The following is a 23467-nucleotide window of genomic DNA, read 5'->3' on the forward strand; positions in this document are numbered from 1 at the left end:
GAGGATTAATCATATCTGAAGAGTGCAATGGTTAAACGACTGTGCCTAAAGGGGAAAGTGTGAGAAAATGTAATTGTAGGAAATTAGGCAAAGCAGAATAGATGAAGACGGAGATAAGAAAAAGGACACATATGCAGAGCAAGAGTGGGTAATGGAGAGAGACACAAAATGACACAAAAGATTGTCAGAAAGATAAACAGATGAGGCAGGCAGCAAGATACAAATAGAATAAAGTAGGCAGATTGACAGAAACAGAAGGTGACGGAGGAGCGACAGAAATAGAAACAAATGGTTATAGAGTAGTTGATCAGGGAGAGAGAGGGAGACGCAGAGTGAAAAAGACGGGAACAGACAGAAAATGCAATCCACCGACACTGTCATTAAGAATCAATTACTTCAGCTTTACCTTGTGGAATGTTACAACCCATGACAGACATTTTTCCTGTGTTAATCAGATAGCCAACAGGAGCATTCCACCCTGCTGTTGTATTATATCCAGTGTGACAGGATTTTAGTGTTTTCAGATTGTTGATCGTGATTGAAGTGTCTGATTTTCTGACAACAGCCACTGCATAATAATGGGTTCCAGCTTCTAAAGAAGCAAGATAGAAACAGAAAATATAATAGCGCCAATATCAGTCCAAATAAATCACACAAACTATTGGAATGTATCAGAATTTTACCAGTGCAACTCAGTGCCACACCAAATATTGTTTTATGCCCACAAAACTATAGTGAGATCTCAGATATAGTTAATATCTCTTCACCCCGTCCCCTGTCCCAAATATAAAAGAATTTATAAACAAACCCAATTCTCTTAGAGATTCGCATACAGCTCTCAAGACTTTTTTCCACAAAAACTAAAAAAGTTAAAGGAGCATGTTCGCTGAAGTATCTCTAAACAGCCAGCCTTGGAACCATCCACTTCAGGTTTTAACATAGGGTCCCCGTGCCTCATCCCCACAACCCAAAGATGTGCATAGTAGGTGGTTTAGCCACGCTTCAATGGGAAAAAATGGTTTTAACATAGGAGGGTGTGTGTGTGTGTGTGTGTGTGTGTGTGTGTGTGTGAGGTTGGGAGTGGGGGGGGTTGTTTGGGCGTGGGCAACTAAGCAGGAAACCAAGCCACCGCAGGGAGGCAGATTTCTCATTCAAATATTTGAATTAACCCCAGACATCGGGAAACCCGTCAGCTACAGGGAGGTGAAGACTGCTTGTGGGCCATGAGGAACTAGAGCGCGTGTAAGACTACTTGAGAGGGGAGACAGAACCAGCTCTGCTGGTATGGGCTTGGAGTCGCGATTAGGGCAGACTGGGTAAAGCTAGCAGTGTTCCTAACATAAAAGGATATTAGGAAACCAACAGTAATATTTATTGTGATCCTACAGATTCATAATCACTGCTACTGGTACCAGCCTTTCATTTCCAGATTTACTGCCATGATATAGTTTGGACTCAGGTTTGCTAGATTATAAACTCACATTGCTGGATTGTTAATCCAGTAACAAGGCGAGCCCCAATCAGCTCCTGGCCATTTCAGCCTTAGTCCAAACATAGACAAAAGTGCTGAACTCAAACTCAAGAGATGAGGTGAAAGTGACTGCCGTTGACATCAAGGCAGCATCTGACTGAGTTTGGCATCAAGAAGCCCCAGTAAAACTGGAGCCAATGGTAATCAGTGGGAATTCTCTACACTGGTTGGTGTTATACCGAGGGTCCTAGGCCCACCCATTTTTACCTGCTTCATCAATGATTTTCCCTCCATCATAAGGTCAGAGTGGGGATAATTGCACAATGTTCAACACTGTTCACAACACCTCAGATACTAATGCAATTGTGTCCATATGCAGCAAGACCTGGACAAAATTAAGGATTGGGCTGATAAGTGGCAAGTAACATTTGCGCCACACAAGTGCCGGGTTATGGTGATCTCCAACAAGAGAAAATCCAATCATCTCCCCTTGTTATTCAATTGCATTACCGTCGCAGAATCCCCCATTGTCAACATCCTGAGGGTTAGCATTGACCAGAAACTGAACTGGACTACAAGAGTAGTGGCTACAAGAGCAGGTCAGAGGCTGGCAATTCTGCAGAGAGTAACTCACCTCCTGACTCACCAAAGCCGTCCACCATCTACATGGAATAAGTTAGGAGTGAGATGGATCCATTTGCCTGGAGTGCAGCTTCAACAACTGGAAGCTCAATACCATCCACGGTAAAGCAGCCCGCTTGATTAGCACCCCATCCCACACTTTCTACATCCACTTCCTTAATTCTTGACAGACTGTGGCTGCAGTGTCTACCATTTACAAAATGCACTGCAGCAACTCACCAAGGTTCCTTGGACAGCACCATCTAAACCCACACCACGACCACCTAGGACAAGAGTGGCAGATGCATGGGAACATCACCATCTGCAAGTTCCCCTCCAAGTCACTCTACCATCCTGACTTGGAAATATATCTCTGTTTCTTCACTGTCACTGGGTCATATTCCTGGAACTCCATCCCTACCAGCAATGTGGGTGTACCTACACCACATGGACTGCTGCGGTTAAAGAAGGCAGCTCACAACCACCTTCTTAAAGGCAACAAAAATGCTGGCCTAGCCAGCAAAGCCCACATTCCGTGAAAGAAACTAAATAGAACCACATTACCATACCCATTATGAATGGTATTAATCACTGGGTCTCTATGTGCTGTACCTTGATCATAGGTCTCACCAACGACAGGCTTTAGTTTATGCTCCTTTGCAGCCTGATAGAGAGTCACACCGTCCATTGACACTGCATCTGCTTCTTTGTTCTGATAAATGATTGTAGAAAGTTACAAATTAAATAAATAATTTTGAAAACATAATTTTAATATTTTCAACAGCAGCATCATACCATATAACAAAAAAGAGCTAGTATTCATAAAGCACCTTTCATCAACTCAGAACATGCCAAAGCACTTTTGAAGTGTATTCACTGCTGTGATGTAGAATGCACACCAGTCAAACTGCCCGCACAAGGTCGCACAATGAGCAGATATTTGTTTTCAGACAATGGTTGAGGGAGAAATGTTGACAAGGATCTTTTTCAGAAGAGTGCGGTGAGATACTCCTGCATCATAGCATTTACAGTGCAGGAGGCCATTCGGCCTATCGAGTCTGCACCGGCTCTTGGAAAGAGCACCCTACCCAAGGTCAACACCTCCACCCAACACTTAGGGCAATTTTAGACACTAAGGGCAATTTATCATGGCCAATCCACCTAACCTGCACATCTTTGGACTGTGGGAGGAAACCGGAGCACCCGGAGGAAACCCACGCACACATGGGGAGGATGTGCAGACTCTGCACAGACAGTGGCCCAAGCCGAAATCGAACCTGGGACCCTGGAACTGTGAAGCAATTGTGCTATCCACAATGCCACCGTGCCTGCATCCATTCTAGAAGACAGGCAGGCAGGCCTCACTCTAACAATTTAATTATGCATCACAATCCCCTTACTTAAATTCAGCAGCCATTCAATTTAGCCCTATTAATTCTAGAAGGCAAGGACACAAAGTCCTTAAGCTTTTAGTCCTGGGCCGAGCAGTTGCCATACCAGGCTGTGATGCAGCCCGATAGGATGCTTTCTATGGTGCATCTGTAAAAGTTGGCAAGGGTTAACGTGGACATGCCGAATTTCCTTAGTTTCCTGAGGAAGTATAGGCGCTGTTGTGCTTTCTTGGTGGTAGCGTCGACGTGGGTGGACCAGGACAGATTTTTGGAGATGTGCACCCCTAGGAATTTGAAACTGCTAACCATCTGCACCTCGGCCCCGTTGATGCTGACAGGGGTGTGTACAGTACTTTGCTTCCTGAAGTCAATGATCAGCTCTTTAGTTTTGAGGGAGAGATTGTTGTCGCTACACCACTCCACTAGGTTCTCTATCTCCCGCCTGTATTCTGACTCGTCGTTATTCGAGATCCGGCCCACTATGGTCATATCGTCAGCAAGCTTGTAGATGGAACCATATTTTGCCACGCAGTAGTGTGTGTACAGGGAGTAGAGTAGGGGGCTAAGTACGCAGTCTTGCGGGGCTCCGGTGTTGAGGACTATTGTGGAGGAGGTGTTGTTGTTCATTCTTACTGATTGTGGTCTGTTGGTCTGAAAATCGAGGATCCAGTTGCAGAGTGGGGAGACAAGTCCTAGGTTTTGGAGCTTTGATATGAGCTTGGCTGGGATTATGGTGTTGAAGGCGGAGCTGTAGTCAATAAATAGGAGTCTGATGTAGGAGTCCTGGTTTTCGAGATGCTCTAGGGATGAGTGTAGGGCAAGGGAAATGGTGTCTGATGTGGACCGGTTGCAGCGGTATGCGAATTGCAGTGGATCAAGGCATTCTGGGAGTATGGAGGTGGTGTGCTTCATGATCAACCTCTCGAAGCACATCATTACGACTGAAGTCAGGGCCACTGGACGATAGTCATTGAGGCATGTTGCCTGGTTCTTCTTTGGTACCAGTATGATGGTGGTCTTCTTGAAGCAGGTGGGGACCTCGGAGTGGAGTAGGGACAGGTTAAAGATGTCCGCGAATACCTCTGCCAGCTGGTCCGTGCAGACTCTGAGTGCACGGCCAGGGATCCCGTCCGGGCCCGTCGCTTTCCAAGGGTTCACTTTCAGGAAGGCCGATCTGACTTCGGAAGCTGTGATGGTGGGTAAGGGTGAATTATGGGCTGCTGGGGCACTCGACAGCGGATTGTTGGTTACCTGCTCGAACCGAGCATAGAATGCATTGAGTTCATCGGGGAGGGGTGCGCTGCTGCCAGAGATACCGTTCGGCTTCGCTTTGTAGCCCGTTATGTTGTTTAGTTCTTGCCACAGCCGCCGAGAGTCTGTCTGTGACTCTAGCTTGGTTTGATATTCTCTCTTGGCATCTCGGATGGCTTTGCGGAGGTCATACCTGGATTTCTTGTATAGGTCAGGATCGTCTATCTTGAACACCTCAGATCTGCCCTTCAGTAGGGAGTCAATCTCGCGATTGAGCCATGGTTTCCTGTTGGGGAACGTACGTACTGCTTTCTTTGGCACGCAGTCGTCCACACATTTGCTGATGAAGTCTGTGACGGTGGTGGCATACTCATTTAAGCTGGTCGCTGAGTTCTTAAATATGGACCAGTCCAGTGTCTCTAAGCAGTCACATAAGAGCTCTTCTGTCTCTTCGGACCAGCACTGCACAACCTTCCTTAGCTGGATTCTCCCACTTGAGTTTCTGTTTGTATGTCGGGAGAAGGAGCACCGTCTTATGGTCTGATTTCCCAAAGTGCGGTCGGGGGGTGGAACGGTAGGCGCCCTTGATTTTTGAGTAGCAGTGATCAAGAGTGTTGTCGCCCCTGGTGGGACAGGAGATGTGCTGGTGGAATTTTGGCAGTACACTCTTGAGGTTGGCCTTGTTGAAGTCTCCAGCCACGATGAACAAGGCCTCCGGGTGTTCTGTTTCGCAGTTGTTTATAACTGTGTATAGTTCGTCCAGCACCTTTCTCACTTCTGCCTGGGGTGGGATGTAGACCGCTGTGATAATGGCTGAAGTGAACTAACGTGGAAGATAGTATGGGCGGCACATCATGGTCCGATATTCCAGGTATGCGGAGCAGTAGGTCGCCAGGGTCGCTACATCCAAGCACCAGGAGGAGTTGATGAGGAGGCACACCCCTCCACCCTTCGCTTTGCCTGATAATGCCGTGCGGTTCGCCCGGTGAATTGAGGAGCCTTCAGGTTGTATGGCACAGTCCGATGAGGCAGGGGTGAGCCATGTCCCTGTGAAACAGAGCACACAGCAGTCTCTTACTTCCCTCGGAGAGGTAAGTCTAGCGTTAAGTTCATCCTGCTTGGTTTCAATTGCTTGGACGTTTGCCAGGAGTATGCTGGGAGAGGGGTCTTGTGCTAGGGGCTTGGATGGGGCAGAGTTTCAGAAGTATCCAGGAGTGCTTCTTGATGCAATCTGTACATAGTCCAACTAGGGAAAGGGCAGTACTGGACCTGGTATTGGGGAATGAGCCTGGACAAGTGATTGAGGTTTCAGTAGGGGAACATTTTGGAAGTAATGGCCACAATTCCGCACGTTTTAGGGTACTTTTGGATAGGGATGAGGGAAACCCTCGGTTAAGGTACTAAACTGGGGAAAGGCAAATTACAATAATATTAGTCAGGAATTGAAAAATTTGGGTTGGGTGCGGCTGTTGGAGGGTAAATCAACATCGGACATGTGGGAGTCTTTCAAGCGACAGTTGATTAGGATTCAGGAAAATCACGTTCCTGAGAGAATGAAGGATAAGCATGGGACATTTAGGGAGCCTTGGATAACGAGGGATATTGTGAACCTCGTCAAAAGAAAAAGGAGGCTTTTGTATGGTCTAGAAGGGAGGGAACATTCAAAACCCTTGAGGAGTATAAAGTAGGAAGGTACTTAAGCAGGAAATTAGGAGGCTAGGAGGGGTCATGAAAAGTCCTTGGCAAATATGATTAAGGTGAATCTCATAAAGCTTTTTATTCATATGCAAAGAGAAAGAGGGTGGCCAAGGAAAGGATTGGACCACTTAAGGACAGTGGGCGGAATCTATGTGTTGATCCAGAGGAAATGCGTGGGGTACTAAATGAGTTATTTGCATCAGTGTTCACCAAAGAAAGGGACTTTGTGGAAGATGATTCATGGGTAGGGTGTGTGGATAATCTGGGTCATGTTGACATCAAAAAGGAGGAGGTATTGGGTGTTTTGAAAGACATTAAGGTAGATAAGTCTCCTGGGCCTGATGGGATTTACCCCAGAATACTGAGGGAAGCAAGGGTGGAAATTGTTGGGGTCTTGACTGACATCTTTGTATCTTCATTGGCTTCAGGTGAGGTCCCAGAGGACAGGAGAATAGCTAATGTGGTACCGCTGTTTAAGTAAGTTACCAGGGATAATCCAGGAAACTATAGACCGGTGAGTCTCACGTCGGTAGTCGGTAAATTATTGGAGAGAATTCCCAGGGACAGGATTTATCCCCATTTGGAAACAAATGGACTCATTAGCATAGTTTTCTGAAGGGGAGGTCATGTCTCACTCACTTGATCAAGACTTTTGAGAAGGTGACAAAGATGATTGATGAGGGGAGGGCGGTGGATATTGTTTACATGGACTTCAATAAAGCCTTTGACAAGGTGCCTCATGGCAGACTGGGTACAAAAGATGAAATCACTGGGATGAGAGGTGAGGTGGCAAGATGGATACAGAACTGGCTCTGTCACAGAAGGCAGAGGATAGCAGTAGAAGGGTGTTTTTCTGAATGGAAGATTGTGACTAATGGTATTCCACAGGGATCGATGCTAGGGCCTCTGTTGTTGTAGTATACATAAACAATTTGGAGAAAATGTAGCTGGTTTGATTAGTAAGTTGGAGGATGACACCAAGGTTGGTGGAGTGGCAGATAGTGTTGAGGATTGTCAGAGGATACAGCAGGACATAGATAGATTGGAGTGTTGAGCAGAGGTAATGGTAGGTCTAACATAGAGGGGAAATCTACAGTAAATGGCAAAACTCTGAGGAATATAGAAAGTCAGAGAGATCTGGGTGTACAAGTCCACAGATCTTTCAAAGTGGCAACACAAGTAGACAAGATAGTTAAGAAAGCATATGCAATGCTTGCCTTCATTGGACAGGGCACAGAGTATAAAAATTGACAAGTCATGCTTCAGTTATATAGAACCTTGGTAAGGCCGCATTTGGAATATTGCACACAATTCTGGTCGCCACATTATCAGAAGGATGTGGAGACGTTGGAGAGGGTGCAGAGGAGGTTTACCAGGATGTTGCCTGGTATGGAGAGTGTTAGCTATGCCGAGAAGCTGAATAGACTCGGAATGTTTTCATTAGAACGACAGAGGTTGAGGGGTGACCTGATAGAGGTCAACGAATTAAGAGGCATGGATAGAGAGGATGGGCAGACACTCTTTCCCAGGGTGGAGGGTTCAGTCACTAGGGGGCATAGGTTTAAGGTCCGTGGGGCAAAGTTTAGAGGAGATGTGCAGAGCAGGTTTTTTTTACACAGAGGGTGGTGAGTGCCTGGAACGCGTTGCCTGGGGAGGTTGTGGAAGCAGATACATTAATGGCGTTCTAAAGTGATCTCGGCAAATACATGGATAGGATGGGTATTGGGAGATACGACACTAGGAGGTGCTGAGGGTTTTGGGCAAGGGTGGTATCATGATCGGTACAGGCTTGGAGGACCGTGTGAATCCTGTGCTGTATTGCTCTTTGGTTGTTCTATTCCTATATTTCTGCACCCCCTACAAAATTTCATATCTTTCTTCAAGTGCAGTGCGCAGAGTTGGACACAATACTCCAACAGATGCCAAACCAGTGTTTCATTCTAACTGCTTTGCTTTTATACGGCGGCACAGTGGTTCGCACTGCTGCCTCATAGCACCAGCGACCCGGGTTCAATTTCGGCCTTGGGTGACTTTGTGTGGGGTTTGCACGTTCTACCTGTGCCTGTGTGGGTTTCCTCAGGATGCACTGCTTTCCTCCCATGGTCTAAAGATGTGCAGGTGAGGTGGATTGGCCATTCTAAATTGCCCCTTAGTGGGGCAGCACGGTGGTGCAGTGGTTAGCACTGCTGCCTCACGGCGCTGAGGACTCGGGTTCGATCCCGGCCCTGGGTCACTGTCCGTGTGGAGTTTGCACATTGTGCGTTTGTGTGGGTCTCAACCCCACCACCCACCAACGATGTGCAGGGTAAGTGGATTGGAGATGCTACATTGTCCCTTAATTTAAAAAAAGTTGCCCCTTAGTGTCCAAATATGTGTAGGATAGGTGGGGTTACATGGCTATGGGGATAGGGCGGTGACTGGGCCGAGGTAGGTTGCTCTTTCAGAGGGTTGGTGCAGATTTAATGGACCGAATGGCCTCCTTCTGCACTGTAAGGATTCTATGTACTTATAGAATCATAGAGTTTACAGTGCAGAAGGAGGCCATTCGGCCCATCGCGTCTGCACCAGCCCTTGGAAAGCCCACACCTCTACCCCATCCCCATAACCGAGTAACCCCTCCTAATCTTTTTGGACACTAAGGGCAATATAGCATGGCCAATCCACCTAACCCACACATCTTTGGACTGTGGGAGGAAACCGGAGCACCCGGAGGAAACCCACATAGACACGGGGAGAAAGTGCAGACTCCGCACAGACAATGGCCCAAGCCGGGAATCGAACCTGGGACCCTGGAGCTGTGAAGCAACAGTGCTACCAAATGTGCTACAATGCCGCCCTTCTTCTATGCTTTATTTATTAAGCTCGGTGATCCATGTTTTTTCAACCACATTCTCCACTTGCCCTGCTGCTTTCAATGATTTGTGCACTTAGACATGTCCCCAGGTCTCTCTGTTCCTCCACCCCCTTTAAAAATGTGCCCTTTTCTTTCAATGTATCACTTCACACTTACCTGCATTAAATTCAATCTGCCACATGTTTGCCCATTCCACCAGCCTATCTATATCCTCTTGCAGTTTATCCCTATCCTATTCATGGTTCAAAACGCATTTAAAGTCCTGTGTAATCTACAAATTTTGAAATTGTGCTCTGGACACCTAAGCATGCGTCACTGACAAAAATCAAGAAAGCAGTGGTCCTAATACTGACTCCTGGAAATGGCACAGGAAACCTTCCTCCAGTTCAAGAAACAACCGTTCACCAGTATTCTCTGTTTCCTATCACTGAGCCAGCTTCATAGAATTTACAGTGCAGAAGGAGGCCATTCGGCCCATCGAGTCTGCACCGGCTCTTGGAAAGAGCACCCTACCCAAGTCCACACCTCCACCCTATTCCCATAACCCAGTAACCCCACCCAGCACTAAGGGTCATTTTGGACACTAAGGGCAATTTAGCTTGGCCAATCCACCTAACCTGCACATCTTTGGACTGTGGGAGGAAACCGGAGCACCCGGAGGAAACCCACGCAGACACGGGGAGAACGTGCAGACTCCGCACAGACAGTGACCCAGCGGGGAATCGAACCTGGGACCCTGGAGCTGTGAAGCAATTGTGATAACCACCATGCTACTGTGCTACCTGTGCTTCATATTCATCATGTCACTAACCCCATTTATTCCCTGGATTTCAACTTTGCTGACAAGCCTATTCTATGGCACTTTATCAAACACCATTTGCACCACAACACTTACAGTACGCTTCTCCTTTCGGTTATCTCATCAAAACAAAAATCAATCAAGTTAGTTAATGACAATTTGCCTCTAATAATTCCTTGCTGGCTGGCTCTCCTTAATTAACCACATTCTAAATTAAGTTAATTGATTACAATTGCACAGTTAACTGATTTTAGGATATCTGACGAAAGCAGACATTTTTGTGAGTGGTGCTGATGAATTGAACACTTGGGCCAAAGTGGTACCATCCCCTGTACACTGTTTAGTTGGGTTGTGAGGGTTGTCTGAGTAACACAGAAATTATGAGCTGCAGGACAAGCTGTTTACTACAGCAAGTAACCTTTTCATTTTTTTTCCCGCTGGTTGGTGGTTTCTGCTGACTTGTCTGATGTAATGTGAAAGTCTTTGTGGTTAGCAATTTGAATAATGTGGTCAGCTGGAGAATCCCAGTCATCTTGTTTTTCTCCCACCAGGTGCCTGTGAAAGGAATGGTCAGTCAGCTGTATTTTCTTAGGGCCGGATTTTGCACCAACAAATGGGGCTTCAACTCTGGTTATTTTTGTTTATTTTCTGTGGCCGATAGCTTTTTTGGGGGTGGGGCCACGACATCTATGGTGGAAAATAAATAACTCCACACAGCCGTGCAAATATCTAGAGGGAACTTGGAAAGCCCCAATAATAGGTGAGTTCGGGGGAGGTGGGACGGCAAAAATGTGAAAAGTTTCAAACCCCAAACCAATCGGCTGACGTCCAGTTTTTTTTTACTGGAGCTGGGATGGGAGGAGGGGAGGGAAGAAGCAACAATTCAACCTGTTCCGAGGAGGTGGGTTGCTCATTTAAATGTTTTACTAAGGCTGCATGCCTCAGATTTTCTTTCTCTTCCAGTTTTAAAGCTATCTGACTGGGTTTCCTGAGCCTCACGAATACCGGCAGCTAAAGAGAGGTGACTGTTCTCTGGAAGAGATAAGTGTCTTTCGAGCCCTGTATGTGGCCCAGGAAGAGAAGGAATGCTTTTCCTCTATCTCAATAAGCTATCCTGCTTCCCTTCCAACGTTCGCAACATCCCACAATGCGATTGATTCCCTGGAAATTGGCGAGACCACCCCCCGGGATAGGCTAGCCCCACCGCCCTACCCCCGCCCGCTCCATTGGAGGAATACGTGTAGCACAATCAATTACTCACGAGTCGAGAAGTGATGAAGTCAATCGAGGCTTTATTAAGCAAGACCTGTTCCCCAGCAGCTCAGTTACAGAATGCGGCTGCTGGGAGAACCCGGGCTCTTATACTCCGCCTTACTGGGTGGAGCCAGCAGGCGGCAGATCCAACCAGGACCCAGTGTCTGAATACCAATAGCCTCTTGGCATCACAGGTACCGTACTACCCCTAATATATACCACCACATTCACCCCTTGTTAAAAAGGAACCCGGCGGGGTGGTGGGTCGCATAGTGGTAGGGGTTTACAAAGCTGGTCCTGGAATTATTTTCCTACAGTGGCTATGCATTGAGCTCAACAGTTAACTATTTACAGGTTTTGTCAGAATTATTTACAGATTTTTGTCACACGGATTCCACGAGTCGAGGGGGTGCCCTGGTCGTCCTCGTCGATCGCCTGAGCCCCGGTGGTGGTGCAGGTGCTGGCTCGGGCACTGTCGTCTCTGGGAGCGTTGCGCTGTTCGTCCCTGTTTCCTTACTCCTAGGCGGGCACGGGAGGAGGACCGATCCACCCGGGAAGGGAGCAGCCGTGGGGCGCGCCGGTGGGAGAGAGGGGTGATTGGTGTTGGGGGGGTGTGTGTGGTTCCGGCGGGCGCCAGGTCCCGCAGGGAGACCGTGTCCTGTCGGCCGTCGGGGTACGCCACGGAGGCGTACTGAGGGTTTGCGTGCAGAAGGTGAACCCTCTCGACCAACGGGTCCGAATTGTGCGCCCGCACATGCTTTCGGAGCAAGATGGCTCCTGGGGCTGCCAGCCAGGTCGGCAGCGACGTTCCGGAGGAGAACTTCCTAGGGAAGACAAGGAGGCGCTCGTGAAGCGTTTGATTAGTGGTGGTACACAGCAGCGACCGGATGGAGTGGAGGGCATCCGGGAGGACTTCCTGCCAACGGGAAACTGGGAGATTTCTGGAGCGTAGGGCCAGTAGGACGGTATTCCAGACCGTACCGTTTTCCCTCTCTACCTGACCGTTCCCCCGGGGGTTGTAACTGGTCGTCCTGCTCGAGGCAATGCCCTTGCTGAGCAGGAAGTGATGCAGTTCGTCGCTCATGAAGGAGGACCCAACAATTCAGGAGAGTCAGGGGGCAGAGTTGAATATGGTAGCCATCACAAAGGAGAAAGTGCTAGAGAAACTAAGAGGTCTAAAAATTGATAAATCTCCGGGCCCAGATGGGCTACATCCTAGAGTTCTAAAGGAGATAGCTGAAGAAATAGTGGAGGCGTTAGTTATGATCTTTCAAAAGTCACTGGAGTCAGGGAAAGTCCCAGAGGATTGGAAAATCGCTGTTGTAACCCCCCTGTTCAAGAAGGGAACAAGGAAAAAGATGGAAAATTATAGGCCAATTAGCCTAACCTCGGTTGTTGGCAAGATTCTAGAATCCATTGTTAAGGATGAGATTTCTAAATTCTTGGAAGTGCAGGGTCGGATTAGGACAAATCAGCATGGATTTAGTAAGGGGAGGTCGTGCCTGACAAACCTGTTAGAGTTCTTTGAAGAGATAACAAATAGGTCAGACCAAGGAGAGCCAATGGATGTTATCTATCTTGACTTCCAAAAGGCCTTTGATAAGGTGCCTCACGGGAGACTGCTGAGTAAAATAAGGGCCCATGGTATTCGAGGCAAGGTGCTAACGTGGATTGACGATTGGCTGTCAGGCAGAAGGCAGAGAGTTGGGATAAAAGGTTCTTTTTCGGAATGGCAACCGGTGACGAGTGGTGTCCCGCAGGGTTCAGTGTTGGGGCCACAGCTCTTCTCTTTATATATTAACGATCTAGATGACGGGACTGGGGGCAGTCTGGCTAAGTTTGCCGATGATACAAAGATAGGTGGAGGGGCAGGTAGTATGGAGGAGGTGGGGAGGCTGCAGAAAGATTTAGACAGTTTAGGAGAGTGGTCCAAGAAATGGCTGATGAAATTCAACGTGGGCAAGTGCGAGGTCTTGCACTTTGGAAAAAAGAATAGAGGCATGGACTATTTTCTAAACGGTGACAAAATTCATAATGCTGAAGTGCAAAGGGACTTGGGAGTCCTAGTCCAGGATTCTCTAAAGGTAAACTTGCAGGTTGAGTCCGTAATTAAGAAACCAAATGCAATGTTGTCATTTATCTCAAGAGGCTTGGAATATAAAAGCAGGGATGTACTTCTGAAGCTTTATAAAGCATTAGTTAGGCCCCATTTAGAATACTGTGAGCAATTTTGTGCCCCACACCTCAGGAAGGACATACTGGCGCTGGAGCGGGTCCAGCGGAGATTTACACGGATGATCCCAGGAATGGTAGGCCTAACATACGATGAACGTCTGAGGACCCCGGGATTATATTCATTGGAGTTTAGGAGGTTGAGGGGAGATCTAATACAAACTTACAAGATAATGAGTGGCTTAGATAGGGTGGACGTAGGGAAGTTGTTTCCATTAGCAGGGGAGACTAGGACCTGGGGGCACAGCCTTAGAATAAAAGGGAGTCACTTTAGAATAGAGATGAGGAGAAATTTCTTCAGCCAGAGAGTGGTGGGTCTGTGGAATTCATTGCCACAGAGGGCGGTGGAGGCCGGGACGTTGAGTGTCTTTAAGACAGAAGTTGATAAATTCTTGATTTCTCGAGGAATTAAGGGCTATGGAGAGAGAGCGGGTAAATGGAGTTGAAATCAGCCATGATCGAATGGTGGAGTGGACTCGATGGGCCGAATGGCCTTACTTCCGCTCCTATGTCTTCTGGTCTTATGGACCCCCTGTCGCTATGGATGTACGCGGGGAAACCGAACAGTGTAAAGATGGTGCCGAGGGCTTTAATGACTGTGGCCGCGGTCATGTCGGGGCAGGGGATGGCGAAGGGGAAATGAGAGTATTCGTCCACCACGTTTAGGAAGTACGCGTTGCGGTCGGTGGAGGGGGGGGGCCTTTGAAATCCAAACTGAGGCGTTCAAAGGGACGGGAAGCCTTTATCAGGTGCGCTCTATCTGGCCTGAAAAAGTGCGGTTTGCACTCTGCGCAGATTTGGCAGTTCCTGGTGGCTGTTCGGACTGCCTCAACAGAGTAGGGGAGGTTGCGGGACTTCACAAAATGGTAGAATCGAGTGACCCCCGGGTGGCAGAGGTCCTCGTGGAGGGCTTGGAGGCGGTCTACTTGTGCGTTGGCACATGTGCCGTGGGATAGGGCATCGGACGGCTCGTTCAGCTTTCCGGGACGATACAAGATCTCATAGTTATAGGTGGAGAGCTGAATCCTCCACCTTAAGATCTTGTCGTTCTTGATTTTGCCCCGCTGTGCATTATCGAACATAAAGGCTACCGACCGTTGGTCAGTGAGGAGAGTGAATCTCCTGCCGGCCAGGTAATGCCTCCAATGTCGCACAGCTTCCACTATGGCTTGGGCTTCCTTTCCCACTGAGGAGTGGCGGATTTCTGAGGCGTGGAGGGTCCGGGAGAAAAAGGCCACGGGTCTGCCCGCTTGGTTGAGGGTGGCCGCCAGAGCAACATCGGATGCGTCGCTCTCGACTTGGAAGGAGAGGGACTCGTCGATTGCGTGCATCGTGGCCTTTGCGATATCCGCTTTGATGTGGCTGAAGGCCTGGCGGGCCTCTGTCGACAGGGGGAAGGTAGTGGACTGGATTAACGGGCAGGCCTTGTCTGCATATTGGGGAACCCACTGGGCGTAGTACGAGAAGAAGCCCAGGCAGCGTTTCAGGGCTTTGGAGCAGTGGGGGAGGGGAAATACCATAAGGGGGCGTATGCATTCAGGGTCAGGGCCTATCACTCCATTACGCACTATGTATCCCAGGATGGCCAGACGGTTGGTGCTAAACACGCATTTTTCCTCATTTATAGGTGAGGTTCAGGGCGTTAGCGGTCTGGAGGAATTTGCGGAGGTTGGCGTCATGGTCCTGCTGGTCATGGCCGCAGATGGTTACATTGTCGAGGTATGGGAACGTGGCCCGCAACCCATGTTGATCAACCATTCGATCCATCTCCCGTTGGAAGACCGAGACTCCGTTAGTGACGCCAAATGGGACCCTTAAAAAATGGTAGAGCCGCCCGTCCGCCTCGAAGGCCGTGTCCTTGCGGTCACTCGGGCGGATGGGGAGCTGGTGGTATGCGGACTTAAGGTCCACGGTGGAAAAGACCTTCTACTGTGCAATCCGATTGACCATGTCGGATATGCGGGGGAGAGGGTACGCATCTAGCTGCGTGTACCTCTTGATGGTTTGACTATAGTCTACGACCATCCTCTGCTTCTCCCCGGTCTTTACAACTACCACCTGGGCTCTCCAGGGACTATTGCTGGCCTGGATTATGCCTTCCTTCAGCAGCCGCTGGACTTCAGACCGGATAAACGTTCGATCCTGGGCGCTGTATCGTCTGCTCCTAGTGGCGACGGGTTTGCAATCCAGGATGAGGTTCGCAAACAAGGAAGGCGGTTCAACCTTGAGGGTCGCGAGGCTGCAGATAGTAAGTGGGGGTATTGGGCCGCCGAATTGGAACGTTAGGCTCTGGAGGTTACATTGGAAATCTAACCCTAAGAGAGTGGGAGCGCAGAGTTGGGGAAGGACATAAAGCCGATAATTCTTAAACTCCCTCCGTTGCACCGTTAGGTTCGCGATGCAGAACCCTTTGATCTCTACCGATTGGGATCCCGCTGCCAGGAAAATCTTTTGGGTGCTCGGACGAATGGAAAGAAAACAGCGTCTTACCTTATCCGGGTGGATAAAACTTTCCGTGCTCCCATAGTCGATCAGGCATGGCGTCTCGTACCCGTTGACCAGCACCATTGTTGTTGCCGTTTGGAGCGTCCGGGGCCGTGACTGATCCAGGGTCACCGAAGTCAGTCGTGGTTGTTGCATCGGGGCGTTTTATTCAGACCCCGTGGAGCCGTCTATGCTGGGGTCCTTGGCTATCAGCCAAGATGGCGGTGTCCATGGATCGCAGGCGGTAGGCGGCGGACAAAATGGCCACGCCCATGGATCGCACGTGGCCGGGGGGTCACAAGATGGCGGCGCCCATCCTCCCTTCGTGGCGTCCGGGACCCACATGGCCGCACATGGATCGTTGTGGGGGTTGAGTCTGCTGTCCCCGTTCTCCCCCGGAGATTGCGGCGACCCCCCAGGACTGGCACACCGCTGAGTAGTGCCCCTTTTTGCCGCAGCTTTTACATATGGCCGAGCAGGCCGGGCAGCGCTGCCGGGGATGTTTCGCCTGCCCGCAAAAATAGCAGCGGGGCCCACCCGGATGGTCTGGTGCTCTGGCTGCGCAGGCTTGCGGAGGGGTGGGGGGTGCCGGGGAGTCGGTCGCAACGGGGGTCCACGGAGCCCAAGGGGCTGCCGCGCGGTCGGGGTCTTAGGCGCGGGCATTTTGTGAGGCCACGTCGAGGGAGGCCGCAAGGGCCCGTGCCTCTGTGAGTCCTAACGAGTCTCTCTCTAGCAGTCTTTGGAGAATTTGAGAAGAGGTCATACCTGCCACAAAAGCATCCCTGATTAGGAGCTCCGTATGTTCGTTTGCGCTCACCGACGGCCAGTTGCAGTTCCTTCCCAATATCAGCAGCGCGCTGTAGAACTCGTCCAGCGATTCTCCGGGGATTTGCCGTCTCGTCGCGAGTTGGTGGCGTGCGTAGACTTGGTTTATGGGCTGAATGTAGACTCCTTTCTGCATGGTGAGCGCCGTCGGGGAATCCTCCGCGTCTTCGATGAGCGTGTAGATCTCCGGGCTCACCCTGGAATGCAGGACCTGCATTTTCTGGTCTTCCGTGGGCCGGCCGGGGGCCGTTCAGAGGTATCCTTCGAAGCATGCTAGCCAGTGTTTAAACACGGCCGCCGAGTTTGCTGCATGGGGGCTGATTTGCAGACACTCCGGGGTGGTCCGGAGCTCCATAGTCTCTTTAAGTCTGCTTAATAAATTGTAGCACAATCAATTACTCACGAGTCGAGAAGTGATGAAGTCAATCGAGGCTTTATTAAGCAAGACTTGTTCCCCAGCAGCTCAGTTACAGAATGCGGCTGCTGGGAGAACCCGGGCTCTTATACTCCGCCTTACTGGGTGGAGCCAGTAGGCGGCAGATCCAACCAGGACCCAGTGTCTGTCTACCAATAGCCTCTCGGCATCACAGGTACCGTTCTACCCCTAATACATACCATCACAATACGCTAGGGAAGTATTGTAGTCACGAGGAGTCCCGAAAAGGTTTGTCCAAATAGTTTCATTTCCAACATGAAGCGAAGCCACACAGTGGCAGAGAAGCACACCTTGTCCCAGCTGGAACCATCAAAAGATGCCCATTCTCCCTGTGTCTGAGTGGGTCTCACTCCCCACAACCCAAAGATGTGTAGGGTAGGTGAATTGGCCACGCTAACATTGCTCCTTAATTGGAATTTTTTTTAAAAAAACTGCCGGCCTAAGTTTTGTTTAACTATTTACATGTTGAAGCATCCTTGCGGTCTCCAAACTGCATCAGCAGTACTCCACTCTTGGCGATGCTGCCAAGGCTCCAGAGCTGCCAACCCTCTGATTGGCCTGCAGCATGGACGGTCGGTCGCTATCCACAATAGGATGGCAAAACCTAGGAGACTACCTCCCAAAAGATACTGAGCCAGTCTCGCTACAGGCAAATGTAGGTTCAGGCACCCCATGTGGTCCCAATGTCAGGGTCTGGAAAACCACAGAAAATCCTACCAGTAGATTCTTAGTATCCAGATGCATATTTTTTTATTAGCTTTACTAAGAGCACTCTGTATTTTAATGAATATATACTGCAATAACCTGTTGGTACATTACAGGCTGAAAAGTGTGCATATTTTGTGTTTTGGGTGACCAACCAATAACCCAGGGCTTTCCAAACTGTGGGCTATGATATTCCAGTGGAATAGCGAGATGAGATTTTGAGGTTGTGAACTACAAGGTGGGATTGGCCTACTTCTCTGAGGCTCAATTGCTGCTGCAATAAAAGCCTGTGAAAAGATAGATGTTGGTTTTTGTAAAAACCCTGAATTTTCATCAACTCCCCCAACTCATTAGCCAATGCCAAACCAACACAAACCTATAGTTTGGGTATTAAGATAGATGCAACAAGCTACCACCTCACTTGCCATTGCAATAGCTAAAGCTTCTGCAAATCCGTCAACATTTGACAGATGTACGTACACAGTTTTAAAAAGTATACTTACTACATTTATAGGGAAGAGAAGGTTTTTATGATTGTATATTACATCAATATTTTCTGTTGTGTATAACCAAAAGCTTATTGCAGTGCCTATTGAAGTTATGTAAATCAAATGTCCTGTACATGCGGAAATGAAACTTCAAGATTAAATGTAAATCAGAATTATAGATAGTTATAGTTAGAAAAAGTTAATTATGCACAAATCCAATTTATTTTAATTTTTTTATAATTTAGTGTACCCAATTATTTTTTTTCCAATTAAGGGGCAATATAGCGTGACCAATCCACCTAACCTGCACATTTTTTGGTTGAGGGGGTGAAACCCATGCAGACACGGGGGAGAATGTGCAAACCTCACACGGACAGTGACCCAGGGCCGGGATTTGAACCCGGGTCCTCAACACCGTAGTCCCAGTGCTAACCACTGCACCACCACGCTGCCCTACAAATCCAATTTATAATGTAAATATTATAAGACCTCAAATTTTAGATTTGATTACTGCAATTATTTAGCTGCTTCAAGTGCTCTGCGCAATAATGAGAGCACAAGCTGTCTGTCTGAATCCTCCCCAATCCCCTACCCATGGACCATGGATCAGTGGACTCATTAACATCAAGCAACAAGTTGCCTGGTGCCAAATGAGTGTTTCGATACAACTCACCAAATTGTTGCCTGCTCCAGCCAGCGGTGTGGCATTGGATCAGGGGAGGCAGAAGGAGATTATTTCTGTCGAGTCTGGGCTAGCGTTGCTGGCCCCATAAAAAATATCTCAATTATCTTTATTGTCCATGGAAACCTGAGGAGCATGCACAATGCACATTCTGGCCAACTGAAAATGGTATAGCGGTCCTAAAACCCCAATTTTCATACTTAATTGAACCTAGTACCAGAAGCAGCCAGGTTCTTTAAATGCCCAGTGCTGTGTCATTTCAAAGTGGTGCAGGTCGCATATTGGAATTAAGAGGACTGTCAGACTACCGATCATATTTTGTGGTCATTACAGGCCATACAAGTTAAAATCAACCCCACCACATTCGTTGTTACTCAGCAAAACAGGTAGATTGGCAAGAGCCTCTGCCGCTAATGCAAACTTGTATTTCGACAAAAGAAAACAATGTAAGAAAGTCATGGAAAATGAGATAGGCCAAATTGTTACTTTAGTAAAACATATCTATATAGACAAAGCAGTGAAAACCTAACAAAATATTACAGAGTAAATATGCCTGAAAGAAACCAATAAGACAAATCAAATCCATTTTGTTTTAGGAAAAGTAGAAATGGGGAAAATGACCAAAACATACCACTATCTTTTTCACACAGTCCAGTGCAGAGGCTGCTATAACACAGGATATTGAAGGATGTATTTCAGCAGATTCAAAAGCTCCTTTCATATGGTTGCACTTGTTCATCTCCAGATTGGAAGTAACACACCATCGAATTTCCTTTAACCCATAAGCTGCAGTAAAGATAAGAGAAAGGACAACTGATCAACTCATATGAATTCCAGGCTGTTTTTAACCAAGTGTGTTTCACTGCTGGTGAAAAGTCATTCTTGCAGTGACAACGTATAACTAACAGCAAGTTCCAGTTTGCAGAGAGAACCCACTTCTTTTTAGGGATATTTAAATTAAAATATTTGGATTTTTTTTCCCCCCAAACGCATAATCCACTGGATGTGAAAAGCAGATTTTGTTTCCTCAAGCTGCTTCAATAGATGTGACCTGAATCGGCCATTAGAAGTTGTCTTACTTTTAAAATGTTGTTTGTCTCCTTACTCACAATGTGGCAACCTAAAATGACAGGTTAGTGAATTATGGTTTGAAAGCATTTTCTTTCCCACATTTCACAAGTAAATCTAGTAACTTAACGCTTGCAGGGCAATGTCTTCATCAGAAGGAATGTGGGAGTGAGCAAGGGCTCAAATATCAAATTTGGGTCTTGCCGAAATTCAGACTGAATGAGTGCACAGGTTTGACAAATGGTGTAACTAATTCTTCAGTTGTATTGCTTCCATTCTTTTCCAAACTTGCTTCCATTCATTTCCAAACAGATTAACCTTACATAAATTGGAATATTGTGTGCCCCCACCCCCAGCATTCACAGCCCCACACCCCAATGATTAAAGTTAAGTCTTCAACAGGTCCTGTTCACAGAAATAAATTAATGCCAACTAACCTGGGGGTGCTGATGATTTTTAATTGTTTGTACAAATCTATTTTCATGGGTTGGCTAACTCCCAGCGTGACAAATTAATTTCCTGATAAACTATTGGATGTTCTTGGAATCTCCAGTGTGTAAATGGTTTAGCACTGGGCTAAATTGCTGGCTTTGAAAGCAGACGAACGCAGGCCAGCAGCACAGTTCAATTCCCGTACCAGCCTCCCCAAACAGGTGCCAGAATGTGGAGAGTAGGGGCTTTTCACAGTAACTTCATTTGTAGCCTACTTGTGACAATAAGCGATTTTCATATTTTTTCAAAGCCATAAAGTTACTTCAGCTCCACAACCAGATAGCAATTATAAAGGTGGTCCTGGAGGCTGTAAATTACACTATCAAATAGTTCAAAGTTCAAGTCTCTAACAATTTAGACCTGCTGAGGGATTTCAAAACTTGAGAAACTTTAATGATGGGACTGATCTGTATCTATTTTTTTAATCATTCGCAGGATGAGGTGCCACTGACAAGGCCACATTTAACACTCATCCAGATTCATAGTTCTCTACAGTGCAGAAGGAGGCCAATTCAGCCCACTGGGTTTGCACCCCACGTCCACCCCAGCCTATTTCCCGTAACCTAACCTGCACATCCCTAGGCATTAAGGGGCAAATTTGTCTGGCCAATCCACCTAACCTGCACATCTTTGGACTGTGGGCGGAAACCGGAGCACCCGGAGGAAACCCACGCAGACACAGGATAACGTGGAAACTCCACACAGACAGTGACTCGAGGCTGGAATTGAACCCGGGTCCCTGGAGCTGTGAGGCAGCAGTGCTAACAACAATGCCACCATGCCACCCCATCTTGGGAAGATGGCGGGTCCAACTGAGTGGCTCACTAAGCCATTTCAGAGAATACTTGGGAGTCAATCACTTTGCTGTAGGGCTGGAGTCACATGGAGGTCAAACTGAACAAAAAAACCTTCTGTAAAAAACATAAGTGAACAAGATGGCTCTTTATTACCTTCAAGCAGTATCTTTTTTTTTCTTTTTTATAAATTTAGAGTACCCAATTTATTTTTTCGAATTAAGGGGCAATTTAGCGTGGTCAATCCACCTACCCTGCACATCTTTGGGTTGTAGGGGCGAAACCCACGCAAACACGGGGAGAATGTGCAGTTACCCACAGCCGGGATCGAACCTGGGACCTCGGCGTGTGAGGCAGCTGTGCTAACCACTGCGCCACCGTGCTGCCCTCTTCGAGCAGCATCACTATTACTGATCCTAACTTTTTCTAGATTTATTTAATTCAAATGCTCCAACTATGTTGGGAGTTAAAACACATCTCTGTGCAGCAGATTAACCACTTTCTACATACCCTAACACACACTGAAAATATACAATTGGCAGCTGTATGATAAATAATGTCCTGAGTTCGCTATATTCTAAATTCTCGGCAGTCTTGCAGTGAACTGTGGGCCTTACATTCTATCAGCATCAGCCTGATTGTAATGCTTTTGAAATGAAAATCGCTTATTGTCACAAGTAGGCTTCAATGAAGTTACTGTGAAAAGCCCCTAGTCGCCACATTCCAGCACCTGTTCGGGGAGGCTCGTACGGGAATCGAACCGTGCTGCTGGCCTGCCTTGGTCTGCTTTAAAAGCCAGCTATTCAGCCGAGTGTGCTAAACCAGCCCCTTCTTTGATAAGCTAGTGCTGCTAGGAGTCTGAATCCCTTACGACAGTAGTTCTCAAACATCTGTGGTCATGTACGCCTATCAGATTTACGATCTTTCTGCATAGCCCTACAGGCAGTTTCTATGTGATGCTATGTTGCATGCTCAAGCTTTGTTTTTAAGCATCTTTATGAGGATTTTACGTTTTAGAAATTGACACAACAAAGTTACAAAACAATACTATGCACACAAAAAAAAAGTATCCAACCCACACCCCCAATGTCTCAGGCAACTTTCTCAGAAACATCAAAGAGGAGAGTCAGCCAATCCTCCAATCCTTGGGAACGATATCAGTCAAGGTTCTGGCCGGCCTAGCCCAGCACCGTCCAAAAAGAAAACTCAGGAAATCATGTCCCCAGGACCTTCCACACAACCCCAGAATCCACGTCCCACCAAATCTGCACCCACCCACCTCCACCCAGGTCAATGCACCAGCCCCACTCCACAAGGAGAAAAATCATAATCCCTCTAATCCTAGCCAGGAACGAATCCCAGTCTGGGAGAAGACGAACCGTCAAGTTCCATGAATCGGGTGCCCTGGGGGCGAGAGCCGGCCCTTTCCACCCATCTCCCTATCCTGACTCCGCTCATCTTCCTTTTAAAAAAGACAGGGGGTGATGATGAAGGGCACCCTCCCTCCCACAATCACAAGGATTATATGGCATAATTACATCCAGGAGTGAAACTGTGCACAAATCCCATTTCCCATTTGCTAGATCAGGATAAGTGCGCATACTTTTTATTTGCATTCATTGTATTCTCTTTGGTACATTTGAAAATCATTTAAATACTCCAGCTACATCTTTAATATATGATGAAGAAGCTAATTACAAAATTTTGATCAGCATATCGAAAAAATATTACTCCCTCCCTCCTCAGAATCAGTTACTCAACAGCCCCTCTTCCCAAACCTCCTTCTCCCACTCACTCACTCAGCAGCCCCCCTACCTGCACTTACTCCTTTGTGAGACACCTCCACCAGGGTGACAATCTTTGGCCGAGCAGGACAAGTCTACCGCGCGTCAAGCAGTGTCTTCTCCCACTCGGACATTGTT

The 23467-nt window shown here is 47.7% G+C and overlaps 1 protein-coding gene across 1 annotated transcript in view; it reads right to left on the reverse strand.

Moving 5' to 3' along the window:
• Nucleotides 1-23467, reverse strand: part of meltf (melanotransferrin) — an 85938-nt gene that overhangs the window by 59163 nt on the left and 3308 nt on the right. Inside the window, exons 2-4 of the mRNA XM_072474054.1 lie at nucleotides 19823-19977; nucleotides 2705-2804; nucleotides 407-592 (exon numbers count right to left, since the gene is read on the reverse strand). Coding sequence (XP_072330155.1) covers nucleotides 407-592; nucleotides 2705-2804; nucleotides 19823-19977 — 441 coding nt within the window. The remainder of the gene's footprint in view (nucleotides 1-406; nucleotides 593-2704; nucleotides 2805-19822; nucleotides 19978-23467) is intronic.

Source organism: Scyliorhinus torazame, chromosome 14 (assembly GCF_047496885.1).
Source record: "Scyliorhinus torazame isolate Kashiwa2021f chromosome 14, sScyTor2.1, whole genome shotgun sequence".
Taxonomy (NCBI): Eukaryota; Metazoa; Chordata; class Chondrichthyes; order Carcharhiniformes; family Scyliorhinidae; genus Scyliorhinus; species Scyliorhinus torazame.